Source organism: Pezoporus wallicus, unplaced genomic scaffold (genome assembly GCF_028554395.1).
Source record: "Pezoporus wallicus isolate ANWC-B61680 ecotype Strahan unplaced genomic scaffold, APGP_CSIRO_Pwel_v1 contig_736, whole genome shotgun sequence".
NCBI lineage: Eukaryota > Metazoa > Chordata > Aves > Psittaciformes > Psittacidae > Pezoporus > Pezoporus wallicus.
Window position 1 is genome coordinate 1526317 of NW_026639744.1, and position 26896 is coordinate 1553212.

General features: G+C 41.7%; 1 protein-coding gene across 4 annotated transcripts in view; it reads left to right on the plus strand.

The window, feature by feature from the left end:
* Positions 1-26896, plus strand: part of GALNT13 (polypeptide N-acetylgalactosaminyltransferase 13) — a 149597-nt gene that overhangs the window by 429 nt on the left and 122272 nt on the right. For 3 of the 4 annotated variants that reach the window (XM_057415709.1, XM_057415708.1, XM_057415710.1), the window contains exons 1-3: positions 8147-8250; positions 11522-11612; positions 12067-12315. In XM_057415709.1, the coding sequence (XP_057271692.1) occupies positions 12174-12315 (142 nt within the window). In that variant the 5' untranslated portion in view covers positions 8147-8250; positions 11522-11612; positions 12067-12173. Of the gene's footprint in view, positions 1-8146; positions 8251-11521; positions 11613-12066; positions 12316-26896 lie in introns of those variants that run through there. The other variant, XM_057415707.1, reaches the window with a different exon arrangement.

A 26896-nucleotide genomic window follows, 5' to 3' on the forward strand; every position in this document is an offset into this window, starting at 1 on the left:
GGAGTACAGCACTGGTACCGGGGGAGCCGTTCACTGGGCGAGGCTGTTCGCGGAGGAAGCTGTCCTTGCTTTATTCCCGCTGCCTTTCCTGCAGGTTCCAGGTACGGGTTAAGGTGGTGGAGAGCTTTTTAAGCAGGGGTAAGTCTGACCTGAGGCACCGGCTCTGGGCAGCGATGTATGACAACCTGCGATTAAATCCGAGTCCTGGGACGCAGTTTTCTCCCTAACGCTAACGAACTGACATTGTGCTTTTTGAGGTTGAGAGAAAAGATGTAAATGTCACTGGAAAACAATAGCTAGTGTATGTTTAAGGTCGGTAGAGTGTATTGAAGGTAGAGATGGAACGGTGCTTTGGGCTGTGCATGTCAGCCGTAGGTCTCACGGCTCTCTGGACGTCGTTAGCCTGACTCGCTCCTGTTTTTCCCAAGGCAGCGTCTCTGCTCGCAGCAGCGCCGGGTGCTCCGAGCCAGCAGGGCAGACCGCTGTTAGCTTTTTCCTAGCTGCTTCTGTTTGTTTAGCTTGAATGTAAAGGGTCAAATGCCGGTATAAATGACATTTGGCACAGCTGATTTGAAGCTAGGGGTTTTGTTCAGAACATTGTGAAGTTAGGATGCCAACTGTTTTCACAAGGAATTGGGTAAAAACTTCTTCCAAGCTTGCAGAAAATAACATTTCTTCTCAAAAACCGTAAAATAAACTTTATCAGTCTGAAATAGTAAAGAAAGGCAAAACCCAGCTGCTGGAGCTGCCATTATTTCTTTTTTTGTTGCAAAATGAGAACGGGTTGAATATTTGTTTGGCTGCTCCTGGGTGACTGGAAATAGAAAAGATTAATGAAAGATTAAGACATGCTTAGAATTACGTAGAGGGAAGCAAGAGGTAAAGATTGTTTTAACTGGTTGATGGCTACTGACTTTGAGGAAAGAGATGAGGTCTTAAGGTTTATATTGTTTTTCAGGTATTCTCTTAATTTTCCTCTGTTGTGGCCTTGGTTGATAGCATTGTCTGATTGCTGGTGATCCTGGTGTTCTACATTCATTGGTAAAACCATGCAAAAGTGCTAAGGCTAATGGGAGTTAAAAAAATTGCTGGGACTTGAAAAATGATACTTTATCTTCTGGTATTTTTTTTCTTTAACTAGGCCTGTTACTACAAATGCTTTAGGATATTTTTTTTTTAATATAAAAAGTGGTTTTGGAAGGCATTAAACTGAGAGTGTGTAATACGGCATAAATTTGGATTCCCCTGGGGTTAGTTTTTTGAGGTTTAGAAGTGATTTCTCCACCAAATAGCTATTCTAAGAAACAAAGTGTGTGCTGTATCTTTCTCCCCTTGTGCTCATGCACGAATGATTAGTGTTTGCAAGTTCCTGAAGATGTGCTCTCGGGAGATGCTGATGCTGGTAGAATAGGGTGGAAAGGTAGACTCGGCGTCTCCTGTTTGACTGCGGATGAGCTTTAAGAAAATAGAAGTGGAAATAGTGCCTTTCAAGCACAAATGAGGACTGGGGGGAGGATGTAAGCCTATGTGATTCTGGGGTTTGTCTGTTAACACCTGCCTCCCACCTGCCCTAGAACAAACTATGATTCTTCCTGAACCATCATGAAGAAGAGAGGTGATGTATCCTTTCCCACCATCTCTACCCTCAAAAACACTATTACTTGCAGATAGTAAGTTGTAAAAATGTTCTTTATCAGCTATAGCAGAAGCTTATGACCAGTTTATATTTGGACATGTGCAGAATCAGTTTGAGTTACTTTCCTTCTAATGTTAAGTGCAGTTGTTTTGGGTTGAGGAAAAAAACAGTAGAGAACCACCAAACCCTACTGTTGGATGGCAGAAAAATTAAGGCTGAAGAAGTAAAGCAGAATCACTTGGAAATAAGAAACTAGGAAACCTTGTAATATTTTTTTTTTCCTATGTAAGACAGAATTCTAGCAGAATTCTAATTCACATGAGCAGGTGAATTCAAGAGACTACTGCTTCTGAAAATATGGGAGAATTCAGTACCATTTGGCTGTACATCACTTTTATGAACATAGGAGAATCTGGTTTGTTTTTTCTTTAATAGAGTGAGAGCTGTGAACTTTCTAATGAGCCTGATTTCCTCACAAACAACAATATGAGTGGGGAAAAAAAAAAAGATTAGACAGTGTATATTCTACTACTTTTGTGATCAGTTTTAACTTAGAATAGGTATGATATGACTTACTGATTGTCAAAAATGGCCTTTTTAGTATTCACTAACTACTTTGTTCAAGACTGTTGTTCTGTTGGATTGGAAGAAGTGAGGGAGTTTTGATTTCCCAGCATTACAAGTAAGTTCCTTTGGCCTTGCTATGTAGAAAAAAGTATCAACAGGTTTTTTCTCATCACAAAGTTGGTGAAATACATGTTTTCAGTCGATGCAGCTGGAGGTGGTCCTGGGTGGGTATGTCCTCCTAGCTCAAATGAGCAAGAATGCCTTACAGTCACTATTTCCTGATCTTCAGGTTTGAGTTGATGGCTGCTGATGAGTGCTGCATTAGGACTGCACGGTGGTGAGCAGGTGTACGTTCAGGAGATCACTGCCCTTCTTGGCAATGCAGAGTAGTAAGGAGTCTATCTTACAAACAGGATTTGTGTAGGAGATTCTTATAGAGGCAGTGGTTCTTTCTTTATTGGTTCTCTTATTCCAGCTGTTTAAAGTTTTGGGTTTGTAGTGTTACCTTCACACACAAACACCTTTGCACCAATCCCACTCATCACATGGACAGTCTGAGTGTTCGGTTTATTTTTTGATGTCAGTGCAATGTTGATAATGAGTGTGTCAGCGCAGTCAGGGTGGCTGGGCAGCTGGTTCTGTGTCTCTGTGGTATGTTTGGCACCTGTGCTGGTGAGTGCTGCAAGCCACATGTTTGATGAAGGTTCATAAGGAAATCACTGGTATGTGGCTACAGCTGTCTGAGCTGTGTCCTTCCTTGGATATTTGCCCTGTAGCTTTTCCCCTGTGTCACTGCCTGGCTTGCATCAGCATTTTGTTCTTGCTACTTGTTAATTTCAGTGTTATGTGGGAGAACACGCACCATCTGAAAACAGAGTAAATATAGTCAGGTTAGTCTGCTAATTAGCTGTGATGAGGTCCTGCAACAGTTTGCAGGGGGAATACCTGCCCGCCACCTAGTGAGGCGGTCACTGGAGATGAGAGAGGGGAGATGCCAGGGCTGACTGTCAGGGCGAGAAGAAACCTGTGAGGTTGGGGACCAAAGTCCTCTGATTTATGTCGGCTACTTTGGGAGAAGAATGTGGAAAAAGGAATGAGAAGAGGACTGCATTTTTTTTGTTTGCAGTATGTTATAGCACCTGGGATTGTGTTCTGGTATTTGGGTATTGAATTTATGCCCATGTTCTTTTAAGGGTTCAGGTGGTTTTTTTGTGTGTATGTAGTATTTTTTTTTTGATTGGTTTTCTTTTAGTTGGCTTTATGTTTTTGGTGCTTTGTGCTGACACAGTGGCAGAAACAGCCTGGTTAATACAAGGTTGGCATCTGAAGGCATGGACTTTAGAGGACAGAGCAAACTGCAAATCCAGATAAATTCTTCAGAAATTTGACACAGCTTGCAAGTTAAACTGGCTTCCAGAGAGGTTGCTCTGAACACAAAAACTATTTCTCATCTGGATTTTGGGGATGTGGTGCTTGGAGGTATCGATTCTGGGAGAAACTGGTGCTTGTAATTGGCTGACTCTAGTCTGAACAAAGCAATGCAAAGTAAAGGGTAGGCTTTTATTACAAAGAAGTTTGGTTAGATGAATTAATAAATCTTTTCCACTTTAATTTCTGAGTCATGGAAATGCATTTTAAAGTGAAGAATAGGTCTATTATTAAATGTCAAGCAGCCTATTTCAGGAAAGGAGAAAGGAGTAGAAACTAATTCTTAAAACACAAAACACTGCATAGCTCTAACTACAGACCTGATTTCCCTCCCCACCCCCCACGCCCCCCTTTATTTATTTATTTATTTATTTATTTATTCTTTCTTACTAAATGTGAAAGAGCTTCCTGTATTGATCTGGGAGATTGGCAGTTCTAGCATTATAAGGTCTTCAGATAGCTGTACCTGAATTAGTAAACTGCTCATGGTATTAAATGCTGATTCATGATTTGTGGAGTGTATAGTATGTATTGAGGTTTGGTTAGATCAATCTAAATTTTTTGTAGGCAAAATGTATTTTACATATATTTATTTTAAAATAAAGGTATGCCTTAGATAACCTTGCAGACCTTAAGGGTTCTTAAAGCAAGCTTACCTCTTCCTTTTTTAAATGGTAATTGCTCTCAGAGTGACTCTGATAAATTTAATCTATAATGCAAAGCACATTTTACCCAAAGCTTGAGCAGTGGACTTACCTTGTTAAGTCATATTCCATGGTACCACGGTGCTAGTACACATGGATGCTGTTGTGTTTTAATAGTCTTGTCAGTTCACACTGGCTAATTGCCAGTCAGTGCAGTACTGCCTGCATTGGACCTGAGTCTGCAGCAGAGACTGACAAAAGTAATAATGCCAGATCTTTCTGGGACTGGTGCTTAAATATTGTCATTGCCTGTTTGTGGGGTGGTTTTTTTGTTTTGTTTCGGTCTTGTTTTTTCAACTCCAGCACCTGCAGTGAATCACAGGAAAGCCATGAGAAACAATCACATTCATCCTTTGATTTATTAGAGATGAAGGCTGGAAATCTTAGATTTTGGATGAGCTGAACTCTGGCCTGCCTTCCTTCAGTTTGAAAAAGACATTTGTGATTGCTCTTATTTCTGCTCAGGAATTTCTTCCAGCAAACTTCTTTCTGATTACTCCTCAGCTGACCTACCTATCTTTTGCAGAAGTCTGATCCAAATGGCTCTGATGGAGCAGATGTGCGCTATAGATCAGTTCTGAAAGATTGAAACGCTACTTTACTGGAGGGCTCTGTGGATGCTTTTACTACTGAGTTGCATTAATTTTTAAAAAATAAGTATTCTGCTACTCTCACAAGCTCAGTGTTCATCAATATGTACCTCACCTTGGTGTCAAATGTTGCGTAATAACAAGAATTTGTCAACAGAAGTATTTAGTGTCTGAATTAAGTGGTTCATAAAATGATCCGGTGTTCTCACGTACTCTTGTGGTCTATACCATAACAGTGTCTATGGCCATCCTAAGGTTTCTATTTCTTTGCCTTTAGCCTAAATTCTTTCAAGTATGTGAGAGGAACACTTGAAAGGCTGTGAACTGAGATGCTTGCTAGTATACAGAGATGTTAAACGGGATAAATTTCAGTGCTGGCTGAGGTGTTAAAAACATACACATAGTTAAAAGAATGGTCTACATGACAAATAAGAGATTCACTAGAAAATGCCGCGGGCCTCAGTTAAATAATGAAAAGGCAGGAAATTACCACTGGAGTCATAACAGTAGCATAACTGCATCCACTTATGTATCTTCCTAATGCACCTGCCATCTGAAAGCTGTGTACATATGGTAGTGGATATGTACCCCAAAAGGTCAGCCAAGGCAGATTTCTGCCTCCCCCCTTCAATAGCATGTTTTTTTCCCTTTGGTTTAGAAGGTATGTAGTTTAGTGCTATGCAGACATATTGTGGAAAAAGTCTCTGTGGAAATGTGTAGCTGTGTATGGTGATATTTAATCAAACATGTACTATAAAACACCAGTAGGAATAACAGATTGTCAGGAATAGGCACTTTTGATTCTGCTTTTCAGCTGTGAAGAACTGCACCCATGACGTGTGCTATTTAACTGCAGTAAGAACCATGATATGATTTGGAAACATGGCTCTATCCCTCATCCTCTGAGGAAGTGAGACACTGTAGTGGCAGTGCAGGTATTGCTGGGGCACATTTTACTGTGTCTCTGTTCCTCTGCTATCATCATTAAAGTTGGTTAAAGTTCTCTAGCATATAGTAAAACTTAAGTTTAAATGTGGCCCCACCAGGAGGTAGAAGCAGGCCTTCTGTTCCTTCTTCTGCAAGTTGGACTTCAGGGTGCTGGTGGGATTCACGGGTGGTTTGTTGTCCCCATAGGCACTGCCTAGTGTATCCCTGCTGCTGCCAGCTGGCCCCACATAGCTGTGGGCACGTGCAGCCTCATCTCTGGGGAAGGCCCGTGGAGCCGTGAGCCACTTGGAGCAGAAAAACTGAATTCTTTCCATCCCCAAGAGCAAGCCGTAAACCTCCTGGTGGTCTGGGGAGCAAGGCTGATGTCCTGAGGTACAAGGGCTGCACTAGTGGCTGGTAGGAAGCTGGGGAGTGGCCAGGCAGCTCAGGGGGCTTTTGGCAGAGGCTGGTACCCAGGGGAGCAGCCCCCCAGTTGCTAGGCAACTGCTGCCTGATGCTGTGCTGCAGCATGCTGTACATGCATGCAGATGCGGCCACATCTGGCAAAGACAAGAGATGTAGCATTCTTCCTCATGTTCTGTCTGTGTTCCTATAATACATTGTAGATTAAGCTGCATTTTTATCAGGCCCTTCATTAAGCTCTTACAGCTAACATTAAGATCAATATTGTCTTGAAAAATATTCAGCTCTACTTTAGATTTCATTCCATATGAAATTAACTGTTTTGTTTTGAAACAGTAATAACATGCAGTTTGCATCCTTTCTTACCCAAGCATCTAGACATCATTAGTCACTTTTGGTGTTCCTGGAAGTGCTGATGGCTAACACAAGTTGCTTTGCACAGGTTGCAGTCTTACAGATTTGGGAGATCAGATTGAGGTCAGAGTAGTCTCGATATTAATTTGTAATTAATATAAAAAAATATTAATTACAATATCGGAAGATGTAATCACAGTTCTGGGAAGTAGGTGGGTTCTGGGACTCTTAACTGTGCTTCTGTATTTCCATCAGTAAAAGCACCAAGTGATAAAATTGGGTAAGTCTTCTGATTTTCTCTGGAGGACCTTAACATGAAGGTTATGCTTACACTTAGCAGACCATACTGTCCCTTAGGCAGCTTTCATCCTTTTCTTTTTCTCGCGTGTGACGAGCAGGCTCTGGGACGGGCAGGAGCTGACTCCTGCAGGGTGGATGCTGATCCTTTGGGAGTGATTTTGGAAGGGACAGATGCCTTTGAGGGATCCAGGCAAGTGAGACCTAGGGCCTGGTCCCTTTTTCACACTGGTAGTAAAAAACTGGCTCAAGAACTGGGGCTTTTGTTGAATCAATGTGCTAATATGGGGCAATGTGTCAAACTTTGAAGGGTGTGACTGCAGGAACATCACCGGGGAGTAAAACCAGTGAGTACTTTGAAAAGTCTTGGCCTCAGTCTGTGCTCCTATTGCTTCCACAAAGGGGATAATACTACTTCTTTTAATATTACAGATATTGTGAAAGTGAATTAAAAGCTTTTGAGGTGACTGGAAAGAGCAGTGATGAACGTCGTGGCTTTGAGTCCCTGAGAAAATGAAATATTGTTCATTCTGTGCATGGCTTGGCTTGTATGAAATAAAAAGGCATGGGGCTGTGTGGTGAGCTACAAGAAGAAATACCGAACAATTGCTTTGTTTTCCCAAATCTGATCTGCTGTGTGCACTCAGTGAAAGTGAGCTCTGCGGAAGGGTGGATTTTTGTTTTATATGTGAGAAAGGCAAATCAAGGTTTTGCAGCTATCTTTAATTCTGCCTTGGATTTGTAACCTCTGTAACATTCTCATACCACAGCATTTTATTGTGGTAGTTTTAGGAAATGCTGGCAATGCAGATGATTTCTAAATTTACATCCAGTTTTCTATTATAAATCTCTCTTTATTGTTTATAACACTGCCAAACTGCAGGTTTTTGGGGCAGGAATTTCTCTCGTTTTGTTGTTAGATGCTGGTTTTAAATTAGTTTTATTCTTAGAAGTGGTAGCTCAAACCTCCAGCATTTACTTCCCTCCTCTTCCTGAAAACCTTGTTACCCTGTATATTAGTAAAATAAAGCCCTGCTCTTTGAGAAGCTTTGTCTCATCTGAGATCTGGAGGAGGGATTTAAATTAGCCAACATGGCCAGAGATGGTGCTTGTGTTGAGGCTCCTTCCACTTGTGGCTGTTGGTGGACAGATTATCGTGGCCGTTGACATCCCATTTCCCAGCAGTGCCTGCTTGATCCCCTTTGTGGGTGTTGTACTCAGTGGTGGTGAGCCTGGATAGAGGTGTGGAAGGAGACCGTTTGTTTCAGTGCAGGCAGGAAAAGTCTGAGGTGAGTGAAAGAGCCTGGCCCTTGAAGAAAAACAGGTATTTGGAGGAAAAGAGAGAATCAGCTGCTTGGAAAAGGGGGCTGTGGGTAGGCTTAGGAGGTGGAAAATGGGTGGAGAAGATCACTGAGAACCCTGACCGGGCCTTTAAATATCTGAACAAGGAAACATTAAGGATTGGAAAGTGAGAGGAGGAGGAGACCCCTGACAGGAGAAGATTGCTGTTCTTTCCACTGCAGCAGCGGTGAGGTGGCAGAGCAGAGGACAGAGCAGGAAGGAAGCAGCTGGGTGACAGAAGAGACCAGCGTGGAGACTGGAGCTGGGGTGTGCTGGTGGTGAGAGTGGCCGAGTGCTGACGCCTCATGGGAAGATGAGGTGATGAGGCCATAGTGCTGATGTACTTTAGGCATTGCCTTACACTTTCCAGTTCTCGCCCCTTGTGCGTTGGGAGGTTTTCTTATTGGTTTGAGTGCTTGAACTTTGTGGTCCTCTTATGTAGTGCTGAGGTCTTCCCTGTGTGATAGGAATTGAGTAGCACAAGTTTAAACCATACACTTAGACATGAGTGGCTCGTGCACCAGCCATAGAGAGAGCACGTTGTTTGTGTTTGTACTTGGGAGGAAGATGAAGAAATGAATGATTTTCATGATAGGCACAAGTCCTTGCTTAAGTTTCTTATTTGCTGCTAAGAAATCTTGGAAAAGCAGCCCGAGGTGCACTGCTGGTTTAGTTTTGCTTTTTTAGATTAGTGGCCGTTGCATGTAGTTCTTGGTTTAAGGCATACTATTTATGTCTCAAAGGATTGTAATATAAAGCATTTATGGACACTGAAAAACATTCATAAACCACAAACGTATGACAGGAACTTGGAGTTTTTGGCAGAAGTATTCCAAGATTGGTTTGAGGTGGTCTGGACCATAACTGAATTTTTTTTTCTCGTGTATTTTGTGTTACTTCAAATGTGAGAACGAAAACCTTGTTCCTGATTGCCTGGCCCTAGCTTTTATTTTTTTTTCATTTCAAGTACTCACTGAAAAATGTTATTCTGCTTAGTCAATACGATTGTGATTTTTTTTTTTTTTTTGAGCAAATGTGAGGTTTGTAGGGAGGGAGAAAAGGGAGAGGGGAGTTACATCAGTCTTGAAACAGAGCTGGGTTAAAAAGAATCCAAATGATAAACTTTCCTTTTATAAAAAAACCCAACCAAAACCCACAGACAAAAACCCCAAAACACCTAAAACCCCCCAAACAAACAGGAAAAAAACCCCAACAAACCTCCAAACAGAAAAAGCCCCAAACCATTTTATCTGAAACTGTTTGTTTTTTCATAATTCAACTCAAGCACTTGATAGAAGAAAAAAGTTCGACTAGCCTATCTTGGTGATATCTGTGTATACATTTGGAAGTGAATATGCATGGACTTTGCTAATTTTATTTGTTCAAACAAATCTTAATTGAAATATAAGCTAACTTGAGGATTGCTTGTGGGTGGGTGAGTAAGGGCTTGGGAGCTCTATGGCATGTGTGGGAGCTGTTTCGACTGAGTGGTGCCGGAATTGTTATGGGTGGTGCACGGCTAGGATATGCCTAGAGAAGGGTCAGGGAGGGTGGCCTTCACCAGAAGGCTATGTAGACAGCAAGTGGTCCCTCCTCAATCATTTGATCTTCATTCCTCATCCTGTATGAATGAAGTTTCCAGCAGGGACCTTGAAGGAGAGAGCCGCCCCTTCAACAGGACACCTGTCAGACTCAGTGGTGGGATTGAGCCTCTTGTGTGTCTTTGGAAGCTTCCTCCCACCCCATGTAGATAGCTTTTGTGAATTAGATTTAGATAATATAGATAGGGTGAATTTGAAACTTGCATTCCAAGGGAAAAAAATAAAAGTCATCCCTCATACTTATCCACAGGCCAGATTTCTTACAGACATTCTTGGATGTGTTTGCACAGCAACTAGCTGCTAAGTTACAGTATCTGCTGGCAGTTTTTCTCTGGGTAATGAAATACTTTATTTAATTTCTTCCTTGGAAAAAAATCAGGGACATGTAGGACATGAAGAGTAGAAGGCTTGGTTCTTTGCCACTGGTAATCCTTACTTTTGTAGCAAAGCAACCCAGGACTAGAGAGATGGTTAGAGCTTTAGGCCAGAGGCTGCACTGCGTGTCACCTGTAGCGAGGTGCTGTGTGTACATGGAAGTACCTTGAATTAGGTGGACTTTAAAAGATTGAAGTGTGTTTTCCCACTTTTTCAAGAAAGGTGACGAATATTGAATCTAAATGTTAACTATTGTAAAAAAGAAGCTTGCCATCACTGCTGCTAACTGTAACAGCCTGTTGCAGCACCTTTATTTGAACAAGCACTTGAAAGCTAGCTAGTTTGTCATAGCAGGCTGCTGTGGTTTCTGTACAGGCTGTTTGTTTAAAACCTGCACAGCTTTGGGAATAGAAGATTTTTTTTCCAATCACCCATCAATGACTGCTATGCTTCTGAGGTTTACTTGCTTGTATTAAAATAAGAACTGCTGAAGAAAAAATTCTCCTGCATTATTAAGAGCTCAGGGAGGAAGTGCCTTTGTATCTCAGCTGGTGCCGAACAAGTAACTATTCTGTTCAACACTACAAAAGCTGGTTACAGCCACCATGGTGACAGGGGCTGCATGGGGAGGGTTAACACTTCAGCTCCTTTCCCCCTCTCTTTTTTTCTAATACAGATCTCTGTTAATTTGTTTTTTCTTTGTCATTTTCTTCCTATAATTGAACTGTTCCTGTTGACTAGCATGAAAATGAATTGTGCTAATCTGCAGCACGTATTCCTGAGCCCTTGAAATTTTAAATCAACTGGCTGTGTATCACTACAGCTAGAAAAGGAGCTGTTATCTGTGATAATATTGAAGACAGATGGAAAACTTTATTAATGATTACATAGTAAAATAGCGCTTCAGGAATAATATGGAAAACTATTTAAGTCATTCCATCTCTTCCAGTCCTTTAAACTGGCAGAGGGGAGTTTTAGGTTAGATATTAGGAAAAAGCTCTTCCCTGTGCAGGTGGTGAGGCACTGGCAGAGGTTGCTCAGAGAAGCTGTGGCTGCCCCATCCCTGGGAGTGTTCAAGGCCAGGTTGGATGGGACTTTGACCAGCCTCATCTAGTGGAAGGTGTCTCTGCCTGTGGCAGGGGTTTGGAACTGGATGAATCTTTAACGTCACTTCCAACCCAAACCATTCTAGGATTTGATGATTCTATGAAACTTCTATACATTCTAGGAAAGGCAGTAAGATGATGAGGACTTTCTTCTGTTTGTTTTCTTTTATAGGTACTTGGAAAATTACACAGCAGTTCAGTGCTTAGACAGTACACGGCCAAAGCAGAACTCCCAGTCTTCACATGGGATACAGCTTATAACGGTAAGCTTAAATTTTAGAAGCAGTCATCTAGCTTACATATCTGCACTAGGAATAGATATGAATAGCATAAATACATTATTTGAAGAAAATGAAAATTTAAGTTTTCTTTTTGGAGTTAATATATGTCTAATGTTCGATAAACTTATGGATATTGGCTAGAACCATCTGTTAGCACTGCTTCATTGTTTTTTTTTGTGTAGTCTTTAGTAAAATTTATTATGTTGCATGAAAGGTGTATGTGTGTTGCACATGTTTCTAAATGAAGTCAAGACTGTCCATGACTTAAGCAGCACAAAATGGTTGGTATTCATAAAAGGATGGTAGAAAACAGTGCCTGTGTCTTTAGGAAGAAACAGATACTTTGAATATCTCTACACTGTACTTTCCTATACATTTTTCCAGTTCAAACTATGTGTACGTTACCTAATTCAGATGCTTTTTTCTTTGCTTGCAGTGGGATGCTGGTCCTTGCTTCCATGTTGGATTTTAGCTGTGGGAGTTTGATACCTCTCAGCAACTGCTGTCTTTCCTCAGTATTTGACCTAGAAACCAAGTAAAGCGATGAGGAGATTTGTTTACTGCAAGGTGGTTCTAGCCACTTCTCTCATGTGGGTGCTTGTGGATGTCTTCTTACTTCTGTACTTTAGTGAATGTAATAAATGTGATGATAAGAAAGAGAGGTCTCTGCTTCCTGCTCTGAGGGGTAAGTGCCAAGTCTAAGGTGTCTTTAAAGGTCACAGATTTTTATTTATTTTTTTTTACGTATTTAGCCTCATGTTTCTTTCTCTGTACTTTCTAAATTATTTTTCCAATTCAAACAGACAAAATACCAGGATCTGAAGAATTTTGTTTCTCTAGTGCTGTAGTGGTTTCTGAATTAATTTTTGTTATCCTAGTGTTTGACCTTTGCTGTAACAAAGCCTGAGTCTTATGTTTTCTTCAGTGAAAGTAATATAAATTCTTCACAATACATGGAGGAGAAGACGGAAGTAAATATATAAGTTTTTTATACGAAGTAATTTGACCTACAAGATAAATGATTCTCTATGATTCCATGGTTGTTTTTTTTTTTCTTCATTTTTGAACAGTACTTACTTGTAAGCTTGCTTTTAAACTCTTAACTTGGGTAGAAACAGTTGTTCCAAAAGATTAGATTCCCCTCCACCATATGAAAACATTAGGAGCAAGTCTGAAATGCAGATGGAGCAGAGATTCTTGTCTTGCTCCAAATATTTTTAGCAATGTAATTTACTAGAGGGGAGTTCATGAAAGGTGAGTCTTGACTGGAACTACAAGATTTCAAGTTTGTAATTGCTAATTTCCAGAGCTGCCATTCACAGGATAGATTGCGTGCTTCTGTGCATCCAAAAGATGCAAGTGTTTGCAGTTTAATACTTGACAATGAACTTGAAAGTAACCTGTAGAAGCTGTAACTGATGTCGACTGCTGAATGCAGTTAAGACCCATGAGAAATTTACGAGAAGAACAGGGAGTAGAAATTTACAAAATACAGGTGTTTGTTTTTCTTTTAAATTAACATCCTAGTCTTAAAGAGTTCAAGTTCAGTGTATGGAAGAAGGAAGATAATTTGAATCCCTAATAGGATTGGAACAGGATTAATTAGAACTAGTGCAACTGCTTTTGTAACATGTTGATAATAGACAAAAACTGTGCCTGATGCTGTTTCTCTCTTTGTAAATACAGGTGCATGTTAAAGTACTGATCCTTAGTTTTGTTCACAAGATAAATTGTTGTCATCTTTTTAAAAGCACTTCGGGGTTATAGTTCAATTGAATTGATAACTTTGCAATAATTCGAAATGAAACTGCCATTCAGTGGTGGGTTTGTCATGTCACAATTCTTAAATGTATTCGGAAAGCTTCACTTCCACCTTCCAATCGTATTAATAGCTACATGATATTAAAAATTATTTTTTCAAATGAAGGGGATATTGCTTGTTGCCATAGTTGTTTGGGTTCTTTTTTTTTTTTCTTTCCCCTGTGTGATTGAGTTTAGCCTGTCTTTAAACAACTATTAGGCAACAATCTGGCATATCGTGAAGGCAAAAAAAACCCCAACCAACCCATTTTACCTAGGCTGTCAGCTGCAGAAAAGTGATCTTAAATTGTTTTTGAAGTATGCATTGGAATTTTCTCAGAATTTATCACATTTTGTGAAATGACTTTAATTGGTTGCATTTTTTGCTATGTAATTGGATAACAGAAAAAATATTAGAATTATAGAGTTTATTTTGAACATTGTCAACTTTTAAGTGAATCTAAGGTTAAAAGATGATATAAACACGTCCCTGCCACCACCACTGAAATTTAACTTGCAAGTATAAACTCACCTTTATTTCTCAGTGCAATACTATGCAATACTCCACTTTTATTTTGAAGTACTCTGTTGCATTTGACTACTTGAAATGACTTTTTTTTTATATTAAACTTACTAACTCTGTGTGCTGTGCCTGTTAAAAAGAGATGAGGTTTCTGTGCAGAGATTCTGAAAGCAACACTGCTTCTTGCTCTTAGGTTTGAGAAGCAAGTTATATTGCATATATAACATTATTTCTACATTAAAACTTGATAAAATAAATATTGAGTCTCTTACTATACTATTCATGTTCTATATAAATATCGTAAGAATATTTAATTGTAATTTTTACAAAATCAGAGACACTAATACAGTTTTATTGGAAATTGATTCTATGTCTTTTTTTGTTAGATAACTGAAACTCACCAAGGCTTCTGCCACAGAGGAACAAAATGAGCCAAAAGCAGAGTTCAGTCTACTTCATCCTTAATTTTTTGATCAGTTGTTTAAGGGAGAAGTACCTCTACTCTGCTTGGTCATATACGGACTTAAATAACAACAGTTCCAGTATATGAGAATTATTGAACATTCTCATTGAAAAGATTTTGAGTTTTGGAAAGCGTTGTTTGGTAGATGAGAGCTGTTAATTCACTGAAAACTGGCTTGCATAAATAATTGCAAGAAACCTACTTTTTCTTATTTGCAGCTATAATTGAAGGTTTGATAACTTAGAATGTAGTTTGTTGTGTTTTGTGTTAATATATCCACCAACTTGAAAAATGATACACACTGTTCCAAATAAATGTATGTGTTCTTGAATGAAATTTACATTCCGGTCCACTACATTCAAAGTTAATTTGTCTGGTTTTTTTGGGGGTTTTCCAATGTCCTAAATATTTATTGTTATATTAGATAGTCATAGGTATTGCTATGTCAGTGTGCATATTTGAAAATACAAAAAAAATTTCTCTTTGTTATGGTGATTTAGCAAAATGATTTAATTTATTTCTGTTGAAACTGTATGTGTTCTGGTGGAGTAATGAGAAATGTTTTTTAAACTTCTGTAGCTTCTAGTGCAGCAGACTACTAAAACCTCCTTACTGTAAGTGCCATGAGCTATTATGATGGAAATGCAGTGTAGTGCTGCTTTTTTGCTGTAAAGCACCTGCATGGTACTATCACCTTTGTCTTATTAATAGTGTATTTATTAGTCTCTGAATACCTGTAATTGAGAATGCAGATTATCTGTAAACATAAAAAGCAACATAATTACAGTATTTCCACAAGGGTATTAAAAAAGGCACAACAAGAATCAATACACTATTAGAAACTTAAATTGGACATGTTAATCCAGTGTTTGAAGTCACTTAATCCATCATGCTCATCATTAATTGGAGAGGAAAGATTCTGCTTATATAGAAAGGTGTGTTTAGAGGTGAAACTTTCCATGCCTTTTTCAGTCATAGTTACTGTATTCTAAATGGTTTGTAAAGACAACTTTACAGTAGAAGAACTGTAAGCAGGGACAGCCCATGGACTGGAACGCTGCTGTCAGGAATCCCCCTCTGACGTCTTGCTGTACATCTGTAAGTGTACAAGTGACAAGTATAAAAGCTGAGTGTTATAAAAATGAGCTGTTGCTGAGCTGGGTTAGTGGTATTGCTTAACAACTTGCAGGTGTTATCCTGATCAACCCTGAGCTGGCTTTCAGTCAAGTCATCATTACTGGCATCTATTTTCATGCCACTATGGAAAAAAACCCAAAACATTTATTTCTTAAACTTACATAATACTTTAGAGGAGAATGAGTGGAATCCTTTCACAGGCTCTGGTTATCAGTGGCACAGAAACTGTGAAAGTATCCTATGAGCAGCTTGGCAGTTCTGCTTCACTCGGTGTAGGATCCACAGCCAAAGGATTGAATTATGTCACTGCTGCTTTCCTCTGACATTTAAATGTGTGTTTGAACATAAATCGGGCTGTCTGATGTGGTGGTGTTTGGGCAGCATTGTCTAGATCTTGAGGTGATGGAGAAGTAAGTTCCCAGGATGTGCATCAAACAATGGGGAAGCTCTTTCAAGAGTAATCTGTAGCATAAACAGGATTTCCCATTCCCAAAGGCTTACTTGCGTCTTATAGGAACCTGCTCAAAAGCATATATATTTTCCTGGAAACTCATGTTTTTCTTGAATTGCAGGAAGCTTAGTTTAGGACTGGCTATGCCTACACTATAAGTTATACGAAAGGTAGAGGTTTTATGGAGAGCATTCTATTAAGTAGGAGTTGGATCTGGCTTCTCCCCAATGCAAGTAAATGCATAGTGTATAGTGGAAAAAGGGACAGGAGCATTTAGAAGCGCTCCTGGTATGAGAGAGCAGACTGGAGAGAGGGTCCTCATCTCTTTTGCTTCTTCTCAGTGTGGTCCTTCCTGCAAAAGTAGGAGCCAAAGCTGTCTTACAGGTTTAAAACATTGAGAACCTATGTGCATAGTCAGCTGCTTGCTTAGAAAGGGTTTTGAAGGGAAAAAAAAGTTGGCAAGTCCAAAATCAACCAGGCATCTGTCATCTTTACCCAGTGGGGTGTGTGCATGAGGACTTCAGGAACATGGCACTGAATAAACTGATGGGAGGCACAGCTGAGCCATCACTTAGTTCAGAAGTTTGGGAGTATTCAAGATGTATTGTATTGCCTCTTGCAGGACCCTTTCTGCAGCCTCAGCCAGTTGTGGATTCAGCATCACATCGGAGAAAATAGCACTTGGTTTGTCAGATGTTCTGACTTGTCTTGGGCTCTTCTGTTCTGTGTAGGTGCAGTATGTACTTCTTGCTTGGCTTCCAGCTAAGACTACTTCAGTGCTAGTATTGATGACAGCCACTTCAAATATTTCACAAGAACAGGTCTGTTTCTTTCAGAAAAGCTGGATCTTGAGGCCTGTCCGTATGGGACTGTATCTAGTCTTCTTTAGTGTACCTGGAAGCAAGTGCGTGAAATGACAAGCAGAAAGGTAGCTGCCCAAGAAAGAGGTTGCAAAAGCAGACTTTCTCATGTCATGAACCAGTTGTGTTCAATGTGATGTTCCCAGCAGATGGTTCTTCTGAACTGTGCAATACTTGAGCTGGCAGGACAGGATGCTTTTAGGTCTGCTTGAAGTAAGTCTTATCTTTATTAAAAGCAGAAGTGTCTTTTTTATGCACAAACTAGAAGTTGATTTACTCAGCACAGTGAGCTTGCAGTGAAGAAAACGTTTAAACCATACTGGGATGCTGTTAAATTCCAAGCTGTGAGATTGAAAGGGATTTTATGAAGAAGGTATGGTATGTAAAAGCCATGGTCCGTCCTTTTGTTTAAAAAATGGCTTGTGTGTCATCTCTGCTGCTTGTGTTGTCTTTCAGCAATTTCATGATTGTATGTTCTTACTAACTCTGGAAGTCTTGTTCTCTGAACACACAAATTAAATACTTTTGAGCAAATATTTGGTACATAATCTTGAAAAGCTGAGAGAAGGGGTTTATGTCTTGAAGCAAACACACAGATGGTCTATATCACTTAGCTATAGATACTTGATTACATACATCATAATAAAGCCAGTTGCCAGGGATGTCACATGTCTGATAAGATGCCCTAAACATTGCAAGGCCAGAACTTTTTACTGTTTTTTTTTGTTTTTGTTTTTGTTTTTGTTTTTTTTTGCTTTGGGGGAACAAAACCCCAGAGTGGACATTCCCAGGTTGCTGGTGGGAATCTCTCAGTAGAGCTGCCTGTCCCAGAAGACCCTACTTCTCATTTGTGTTGTGAATGGTGGGTTACTGTGTGGTAAACTGCACCTGCTGGGTCTTGCTGCTTTGTTAAAAAACCTACAGACCATTTCTCAGCCAAGGCAGCTGACAGCCTGGCATTTTATCAGTTAAGCTTGATTTTAGTTTTCCGCTAATCAGGATAATTCTGAATGGCCCCAAGACCTCTGTTTCATGGTTACTGGAGCCACCTCCTTACTGTGAACCAGATAAAGCCTGTCATCCCTTTGGGTTGGGTGCTGGGGGATGAGAAGTTCATGGCTGCAGCTAGGGTTAGGGACCCTTGTCAGGGACTAAGTAGTGTGTGTCAGCAGTGTGGCTGTGCTTGGAGGTGTAGCCCCTCTTGTTGGGCTGCTGTCAGCAGGAGGAGGAACATTACTGAAAGATGGATAAACCCTCTGTCTTTTGATCTGTTTGGCTGTATGCGTAGCCTTCCATCCAAAATCTCAAATACTCTCAGAGAATCTTATCATTCCCCAAGCTTCTGTCATGCTGGGAGGGGGTTTAGTTTATTGTGCCTGCTGCAGCAGTTGAGAGGGAGGATCTTAATTTCTAGATGTTTTGTCATGAAGAACACACCCTGGAGTCAGAGGGGGTTTTGTGCATTTATTTTACTGTTTTTCCATCATTTGTGGTTAAGGAATTTGAAATGGAAAAGGAAATGGAAAAACTGCTAATTGTTAATTTCAAATTCAAATATAGAATCATAGAATAGTTAGGGTTGGAAAGAACCTTAAGATCATCTAGTTCCAACCCCCCTACCATGGGCAGGGACACCTCACACTGAACCATATCACCCAAGCCTCTGTCCAACCTGGCCTTGGACACCGCTAGGGATGGAGCATTCACAGCTTCCCTGGACAACCCATTCCAGTGCCTCACCACCCTTACAGTGAAGAACTTCCTCCTGTTCTAAACTCCCCCTGTTTAAGTTTGAACCCATTACCCATTGTCCTGTCACTACAGTCTCTAATGAAGAGTCCCTCCCCAGCATCCTTATAGGCCCCCTTCAGATACTGGAAGGCTGCTATGTTAGTTCCATTCCATGTGTTCTGTTTGGAAAGCTGTATTTGAAGACAGTTGTTGGCAGTTTTCTGTCCAGATTGAGAGTAAAATATGTAGTGAGGTTGAGGAAAGTATAATATTGTTCTTCAGATAGTAAAATGGGGAGCATGTGCCATTATTGAAACAGTAATTGTAAAGAAAGTGTGATTAATTAAAATGAGTATGTATTAGTAACGAGATGAAACTGTAATTTTAATTGCTTTGTCTTTGCAATGTGACTAATGCTTTTAATGCAGCTTTGTAATGTCAGCGTATGTTTTTAGATTTTCATGAAGTGGTGACGAATCTTAAATATTACTTTGGTGTCTGTTTTTGTTTCTGTGTTAACTACATTCTCAAGTGCTACAAAAAGGACTTGAAATCAGTAAAATTATTAAAATGCTATTTTGAAGAAAACTCAGTATAAGAGAAAAGTTTGCTTATTCAAATCCTGTAATTTTTTAAAAAAGGTCTGTGTTCTGATTGCATAAAGCAAGTGAATGAAACATTTGAATCCTGGAATAAAAGTTTGGGGTTATGGCCAAGTTTAGAAAATAAGGCATTCATTTTGGTGGTTTCCATAGTAACGTGTTTATCTGTCAGATTACTGTATGCATTGGCCTGTCTGCAATAACAATGGTAGCAAATATTTTTAATAGCATACCATAAAGATTTAATAGATGGATGGATGAGTCTGTACATTGCACTGAAAACTTTTCACCAATTTGTTGACAAATAAAATTTACAGTGCTGATTTGGATATTGTGACAGCGCATTAAGTTTATTTATAGAACTCCATCATGCAGTTGAAGAAAAAAAAGCATTGCTGAGCCTTGAGGGAAAACTAGCCTAGTAGGCGTGTGCTTTTTTCTGATTGCAAAATTAAAAAGAAAACAATAAATGGAGGCTGGCTGAGTGATGTGGTGCTCACTGGTTTGAATGTATGAGCTCCAGCGAGGAAGTGGTGTGCTTTCTAGCACAGTCTGAACTCCCATCTGAGAATGAATTGACAGATATTTCTTAATGTAGTTACTTTGTTCCGTAACTTCCTGTTAATTTTTATCATTAGACATTTAAAATACTAGACATTTAGAAGAATGACTGCTGACCTGTTTTGGCAGAATGAAGGACTTGTTGGTTGTGGAATGGGTCTCAGTAGATAAGTATCTTTGAAACTATGGTTTGTCTTTCCTGGGAAAGGTGTTTCTGTGGCACTGCTCTTTCTGTGCTGAATGGTTTGTACATAGTCTGTCTCTGTGGCTGTAGGTATAGAAAGAGGCAAGTGAAGATGGTAGCAGACACTAAATAACTTTTCCACCCCTTTGAAGAAGGGGAAAAAAACCTCCAAAACCCAAGAAGTACTTCTCAATAATTTTTGAACTCCTGGAAAAGCAATAACCAGCCATGTGGTCCAGAACTCCCATCCATAAGTTTGACTGTTCTGTGGCTCTGGGAGAGAGGTGATTCCCAAGTGTACTGCTTTTAAGAAAGGCCAGCGGTTTTAGAAGAAACAGGAATCATAGAATCATAGAATAATTAGGGTTGGAAAGGACCTTAAGATCATCTAGTTCCAACCCCCCTGCTGTGGGCAGGGACACCTTATGCTAAATCGTATCACCCAAGGCCTCGTCCAACCTGGTCTTGAACGCTGCCAGGGATGGAGCATTCACAACCTCCCTGGGCAACCTATTCCAGTGCCTCACCACCCTAACAGGAAAGAATTTCCTTCTTATATCCAATCTAAACTTCCCCTGTTTACGTTTTAACCCGTTACCCCTTGTCCTATCACTACAGTCTCTAATGAAGAGTCCCTTTCCAGCATCCCTATAGGCCCCCTTCAGATACTGGAAGGCTGCTATGAGGTCTCCACGCAGCCTTCTCTTCTCCAGGCTGAACAGCCCCAACTTCCTCAGCCTGTCTTCATACAGGAGGTGCTCCAGTCCCCTGATCATCCTCATGGCCCTTCTCTGGACTTGTTCCAACAGTTCCATGTCCTTTTTATGTTGAGGACACCAGAACTGCACACAATACTCCAAGTGAGGTCTCACAAGAGCAGAGTAGAGGGGCAGGATCACCTCCTTCGACCTGCTGGTCACACTCCTTTTGATGCAGCCCAGGATACGGTTGGCTTTCTGGGCTGCAAGCGCACACTGAAGCCGGCTCATGTTCATTTTCTCATCAACCAACACCCCCAAGTCCTCCGCAGAGCTGCTCTGAATCTCTTCTTTGCCCAACCTGTAGCTGTGCCTGGGATTGCTCCGACCCAGGTGTAGGACCTTGCACTTGGCATGGTTAAAATTCATAAAGTTGGCATCAGCCCACCTCACAAGCATGTCAAGGTCCCTCTGGATGGCATTCCTTCCCTCCAGGGTATCAACTGAATCACACAGCTTGGTGTCATCGGCAAACTTGCTGAGGGCGCACTCAATCCCACTGTCATGTCAGCGACGAAGATGTTGAACAAGACCGGTCCCAACACCGATCCCCAAGGGACACCACTCATTACTGGTCTCCAGCTGGACATTGAGCCATTGACCATAACTCTTTGTATGCGGCCATCCAGCCAGTTCTTTATCCACCGAGTGGTCCACCTATCAAATTGATGTCTCTCCAATTTAGAGACAAGGATGTCGTGTGGAACAGTATGGAACGCTTTACACAAGTCCAGGTAGATGGCATCAGCTGCTCTACTCCTGTCCATCAGTTCTGTAGCCCCATCATAGAAGGCCACCAAATTGGTCAGGCAGGATTTCCCCTTAGTGAAGCCATGCTGGCTGTCACCAAGCACCTTGTTGATTTTCATGTGCCTCAGCATGCCATCCAGGAGAATCTGCTCCAAGATTTTGCCAGGCACACAGGTGAGACTGACTGGTCTGTAATTCCCCGGGTCATCCATTTTCCCCTTCTTGAAAATGGGGGTTATATTTCCCTTTTTCCAGTTGTCGGGAACTTCACCTGACTGCCATGATTTCTCAAATATGATGGCCAGCGGCTTCGCAACTTTATTTGCCAGCTCCTTCAGGACCCGTGGATGGATCTCGTCAGGACCCATGGACTTGTGCACGTTCAGATTTTTAAGATGGTCTCAAACCAGTTCCTCTCCTCCAGTGGGCGCAAGGTCTTCATTCTCACAGTCCCTGCATCTGCCTTCCAAGACTTGGGTGGTTTGGTCAGAGCCTTTGCCAGTGAAGACCGAGGCAAAGAAGTCATTCAGAACCTCAGCCTTCTCCAAATCTTGTGTAGCCAGTTCTCCTGAGAGCTTCCTGAGGGGGCCTACGTTCTCCCTAGTCTTGTTTTTTATTTGCTACATATCTGTAGAATCCCTTCCTGTTACCTTTAATACCTCTAGCTAAGTTTAATTCTAACTGAGCCTTAGCTTTCCTAACCTGGTCCCTAGCTTCCCGGCCAACATCCCTGTACTCTTCCCATGACACCTGTCCTTGCTTCCACTTACTATAAGCCTCTCTTTTCATTTGAATTTTCCTCAGGAGCTCTTTATCCATCCAAGGAGGTCTCCTGGCCCTCCTGCTGCACTTCCTTCTGGTTGGGATGCAACACTCCTGAGCTTGCAGCAGGTGATCCTTGAATATCAACCAACAGTCTTGAGCCCCCATGCCTTCTTGGGCTGTATGCCATGGAACCTTACTAAGCAGGTTCCTGAAGAGGCCAAAGTCTGCTCTTTTGAAGTCCAGGGCAGTGAGCTTGCTGCATGCTCTTCTCTCAGTCCTGAGGATCTCAAATTCGAGCATCTTGTGATCGCTGCATCCAAGGCTGCCCTGGAGAGTCACATTTCCAACCAGCCCTTCCCTGTTGGTGAGCACAAGGTCAAGCATGGCACCTCTCTTTGTTGGCTCCTCTATTACTTGCAGAAGGAAGTTGTCTTCCGCACAATTGGGGAACCTCCTGGATTGCTTGTGCCAGGCTGTACCGTCCTTCCAACAGATGTCAGGGTGGTTGAAGTCACCCATGAGAACAAGGGCCTGTGAGCGTGAGGCTTTTCCTACCTCTCTATGGAGTGCTTCATCTGCAGGTTCTCCTTGATCAGTCAGTCTGTAACAGATAACCACAGTAATGTCTCCCATAGCTATATTCCCTTTAACCCTGACCCACAAACTCTCTGTGGACTGCTCACCTCTCCCCAGACAGCCTATCCCTAACATAAAGGGCAACTCCCCCTCCCCGTCTGCCAGGCCTGTCTTTTCTAAAGAGCCTGTAACCTTCCATTCCAACACTCTAGTCATAGGAGCCTTCCCACCATGTTTCTGTGATGCCTATTATATCATACCCCTGTAGACATGAACACATCTCTAATTCCTCTTGTTTGTTCCCCATGCTACGGGTGTTTGTATAGAGGCATCTGAGCTGAGCTCCACATGAAGCCGGCTCATTGGCTGGAGCGGCTGGGGTATCTCTACATTGCTCCAAGCATTTATTATAGGTTCTGGCAACTGACTGGGTGTGTTGGAATGGAATGATGCCCCTCTCCCCCAGCACATCTAGTTTAAAGCCTCCTTGACCAGTCTGGCAAGCCTCCTACCAAAACTGCTTTCACTTAGACCAGCTCCACCAGCCCCCACTAGACCTGGCCTACAAGCTTGGGTCCTGTGTTCAAGACACCCAAACCCCTGACTATGACAGCACCCTTTTAACCATTTATTAACCTGGCCAATCCTCCTAGCTTTTTTTAGGTCCTCCCCTGTATCCTGGAGAATTGATGAAAAGACCACCTGAGCTCCAGAGCCCCTAACCACCTCTCCCAGGGCTCTGTAGTCCTTCTTTATGTTCTCCGGGCTACTACTATCTATATCCCTAGCACTCACATGCATCACCAGGAGTGGGTAATAGTCTGTGCGACTTACTGGAGCAGGCAGCCTCTCTGCCACATCCCCGATCCGTGTCCCCGGTAGGCAGCACACCTCCCTTGAGACGGGGTCTGGCCGGCAGACGAGTGCTTCTGTCCCTTTCAGTGTAGAGTCCCCTACTACTACGACCCGCCGCTTTTTCCTAGCAGCACCAGTAGAGATCTTCTTCAGCAGTGCATCAGCCGGCTGTTTCTGGCTCGAGTGCGCTTCCTCATTAGCCCCCTGCAGGACAGCAAAGCGGTTCTGCGTGGGGACAGGGGATTTAGGGGGAAGCCCCTTGCTTTTGGTTGTCCTTTTCCTTCTTTTTTTGTTGTTTTGTTTTTTGTTGTTTTTTGTTGTTTTTTTGTCACTAATTCCCGGGTTAACGGCCTCCTTCTTTCCTTCATGAGGGAGAGGTGAAGCTCGAGGCCCCTGCACAGTTTGGGCCTGGAGCAACCATTCCTGCTTCCTCTCAGCTTCCCTGAGATCTCGCAGCCTATTGACAGCATCCCGCAGCTCAGCCCCTGCTGCAGGAGGACCCCCACCAGGGAGCACCGAGCGCAGCCCTGCCCACTGTGCACCCTCCCCTCACCAGACCAGTGCAGGCACTCTCTCTCCTCTCTACACCCCGAGCTCTGCACTGCAGCCTCCCCTCTCGTCGGCTCTGTCTGGGTGCCTACGCTGGCCACCGCCGGGGCAGCCAGAGCAGAGCTCCCGGAGCAGGCCCTGCTCATAGGACGAGTGCTCACCATCCCGCCCGCCTGCCCGCACAAACTGTCCTCCTCGCCGCGCTCCCTGGGGCAGGTTTTAACCACTCGGGGCTGGTGCCGCTGCCCCTGGCTCCGCCCCGTGTGAGTCAGCTGCTCGCTCTCGTCAGCTGAGCTGCCGGCTGCCGGGCGGGTCCTGTCGAGGACTTGAGGCTCCCTCGGTGGCTCTTGTCGCTATGAGTTGAGGCTCCTGGACGCTGATCTCCCCCCCGCTCCGGTGTTGAAGGCGTCCTCTCTCGAGCTACTCACCTCAGCAATTGACCGTGTGTTTCTCAGTGCTAGAAGCCGGAGCTGTTTCCTGGTTATGGCACTGGGAAATGTATGGACTCATCCTCAAGGGATGTAGTTTAAAAAACAAACCTACAAAAGCCAGAAAACAAACTTCATCCCCATCACCCCCAAACCAAAACATGGGTTTGTTTGATTAAATTGTTGTACGTGATCATCCTGACACAGAACAGCAGAAAAGATTGTGTACTGTGCCATAAATGTAGAGCAGGAAGGGAATGATGTTCTTCCAAGTCTGTGACTTCCTGTGGAAGTCTGACTGCACAAAGTGATTTTTTTTCATATTTTTGTGTGCTTTCCATAGTTGTGTATTTTTGTACAAATTTGGTTTATCTCAAGCTTTATTGTTTAAAGCATTTAACTTAAATATTTAATGAAATGTATGAGTGAGCTTGTACGGTGTATCTATACTGTATATGTATTGTATGCTACCACACACTGTCACATACACGTGCTTAAGCTACAGAAGTTGCTCAAGCCAAAAGTATAATGAAGATCTGCCCTTTCCTCACCTGTCCTTCTCTAACACTCAGTGAGAGGTTCTGTATGACCAGAGAGGTTTATGATTTTTTCTTTTTTATGCTGCTTAAGAATTTAGTGTTTTAACTTTCTTAAAAATTTGGCAAGGGGAAAAAAAAAAAGTAATTGCGTATGTATGTGGTGTTTTGAAATACTGTTAGTAGTTCTGTGGTTAAAGTGAAACAAAATCTATGGTAACTTTCCAAATAATAGGAAAACCTGTCAATGACACGTTGGTAGGAATGAGCAATATTACCTTTGTTAACCTTGCTGACATTCCTAATACCTTCTTGCAGTGTTTATCTATCTAAACAGGTGTTATGTTAGAAACCAATGTGAAAATCTTCAGTATTATTCAGGAAATCTTTTTTACTTGTTCATAGGCGTGAAGCATGCTGTGCTTGTTTTAACAAGTAGATACGACCAAAAATTAAGGTTCACATTATGAAAATGTATTTCAGCACTTTTGTCTATCACACTGTCCTGCTGTTGTACCTTAACTGTGTCCAGTATTATGAACTGAGTTGTGATTTCAGTTTTTCTGAACAAATATCTAAGGGAATTGTTTAGTGGATATTGAAAACTGCACTTTAGCTTGTTGACAGTAAACACAGACATATTGGAAGATGTCTGAAGTACTTTCCATCTGTAGTAGCTGACAGAAAAATGGCACAGTAGTGACAAAACTGCAATTATGTTCTCTCTTGCTGCCAGAAGTTGGTTATCTCTAGTGTCATGTGTGGTAGGACTGTATTTTGAAGCTGTCTAGAAACTTGGACATGTCAGTCCCTGGATTGGTTGTTGAAATGTGATTTTTCTTTCTTGCCTTTTTAATTTTCCCTCCTCCCTCCCCCCCAATACATTAAGAGTTTTCTAATGATTCTTTTTAGCATTTTGGTTGATGTTTTGGAAGTAAGTTGTTGGTGTGTAAAGCTCGCGTGGGTCTGTTCTGTGTCCTAAATGTATGAATATAATATTGTTATTTTACATAACACTTCAGATTTTAAGAAGAATATCAACTGTTGGGTTTTCTGACTTGTTTACTTTTGATTTTTCTCTTGAATATTCCACAGTGTTTTGAAGTGTAAAAGTTGTGTCACATTGACAATATTATCCCTCATATCCAAGTACTTTCGGGCTGTCCTCATAAAGCATATTCGGAATTTTCCAGGAGGCAGGTACTCTGGGTATGAGAGGACTGTCCTAGCTCATCTGAACTTCCTTAGCAGGTATAGCTTATCAGGTTGTACTGTTTGTTAGTCCTTTAAGTTCTTCTTACTGTTCTTCTGCTTTGAGTTAAGCTTTGCATGCTTTTGTTTCATTGCTTCATCCTTGCACCAGGTGTGTTTTTCAAAGTGGAGCTCGTGAATGAAATGTAGGCATAGAGATGTCTTGCTGGTTGGGGTTGCGTATGTTTAATAAAGGTATGTGTTTTTTTGATAACAGCTTAAGTTTTTATGTCTAATAGTATAATATAAAAGTATTTTTGTGTAAATGGTGACAATTTGCTTTTCCTGGTAGATGGATAAATATTACTGGCTTTAATGATGGAGGTATAATCTAAGATCACAGGAACCTGTGAAAAGTTTAAAATACTTCAAGGGAAATGATCTTACTGGTAGCTGAATATGCAAGATAGGCAGAAAAATGTACCATCCTTTCTAGAAATAGGTACATTGCACTTGACAATTTTTATTTGAGAGACAGGCAGCTTA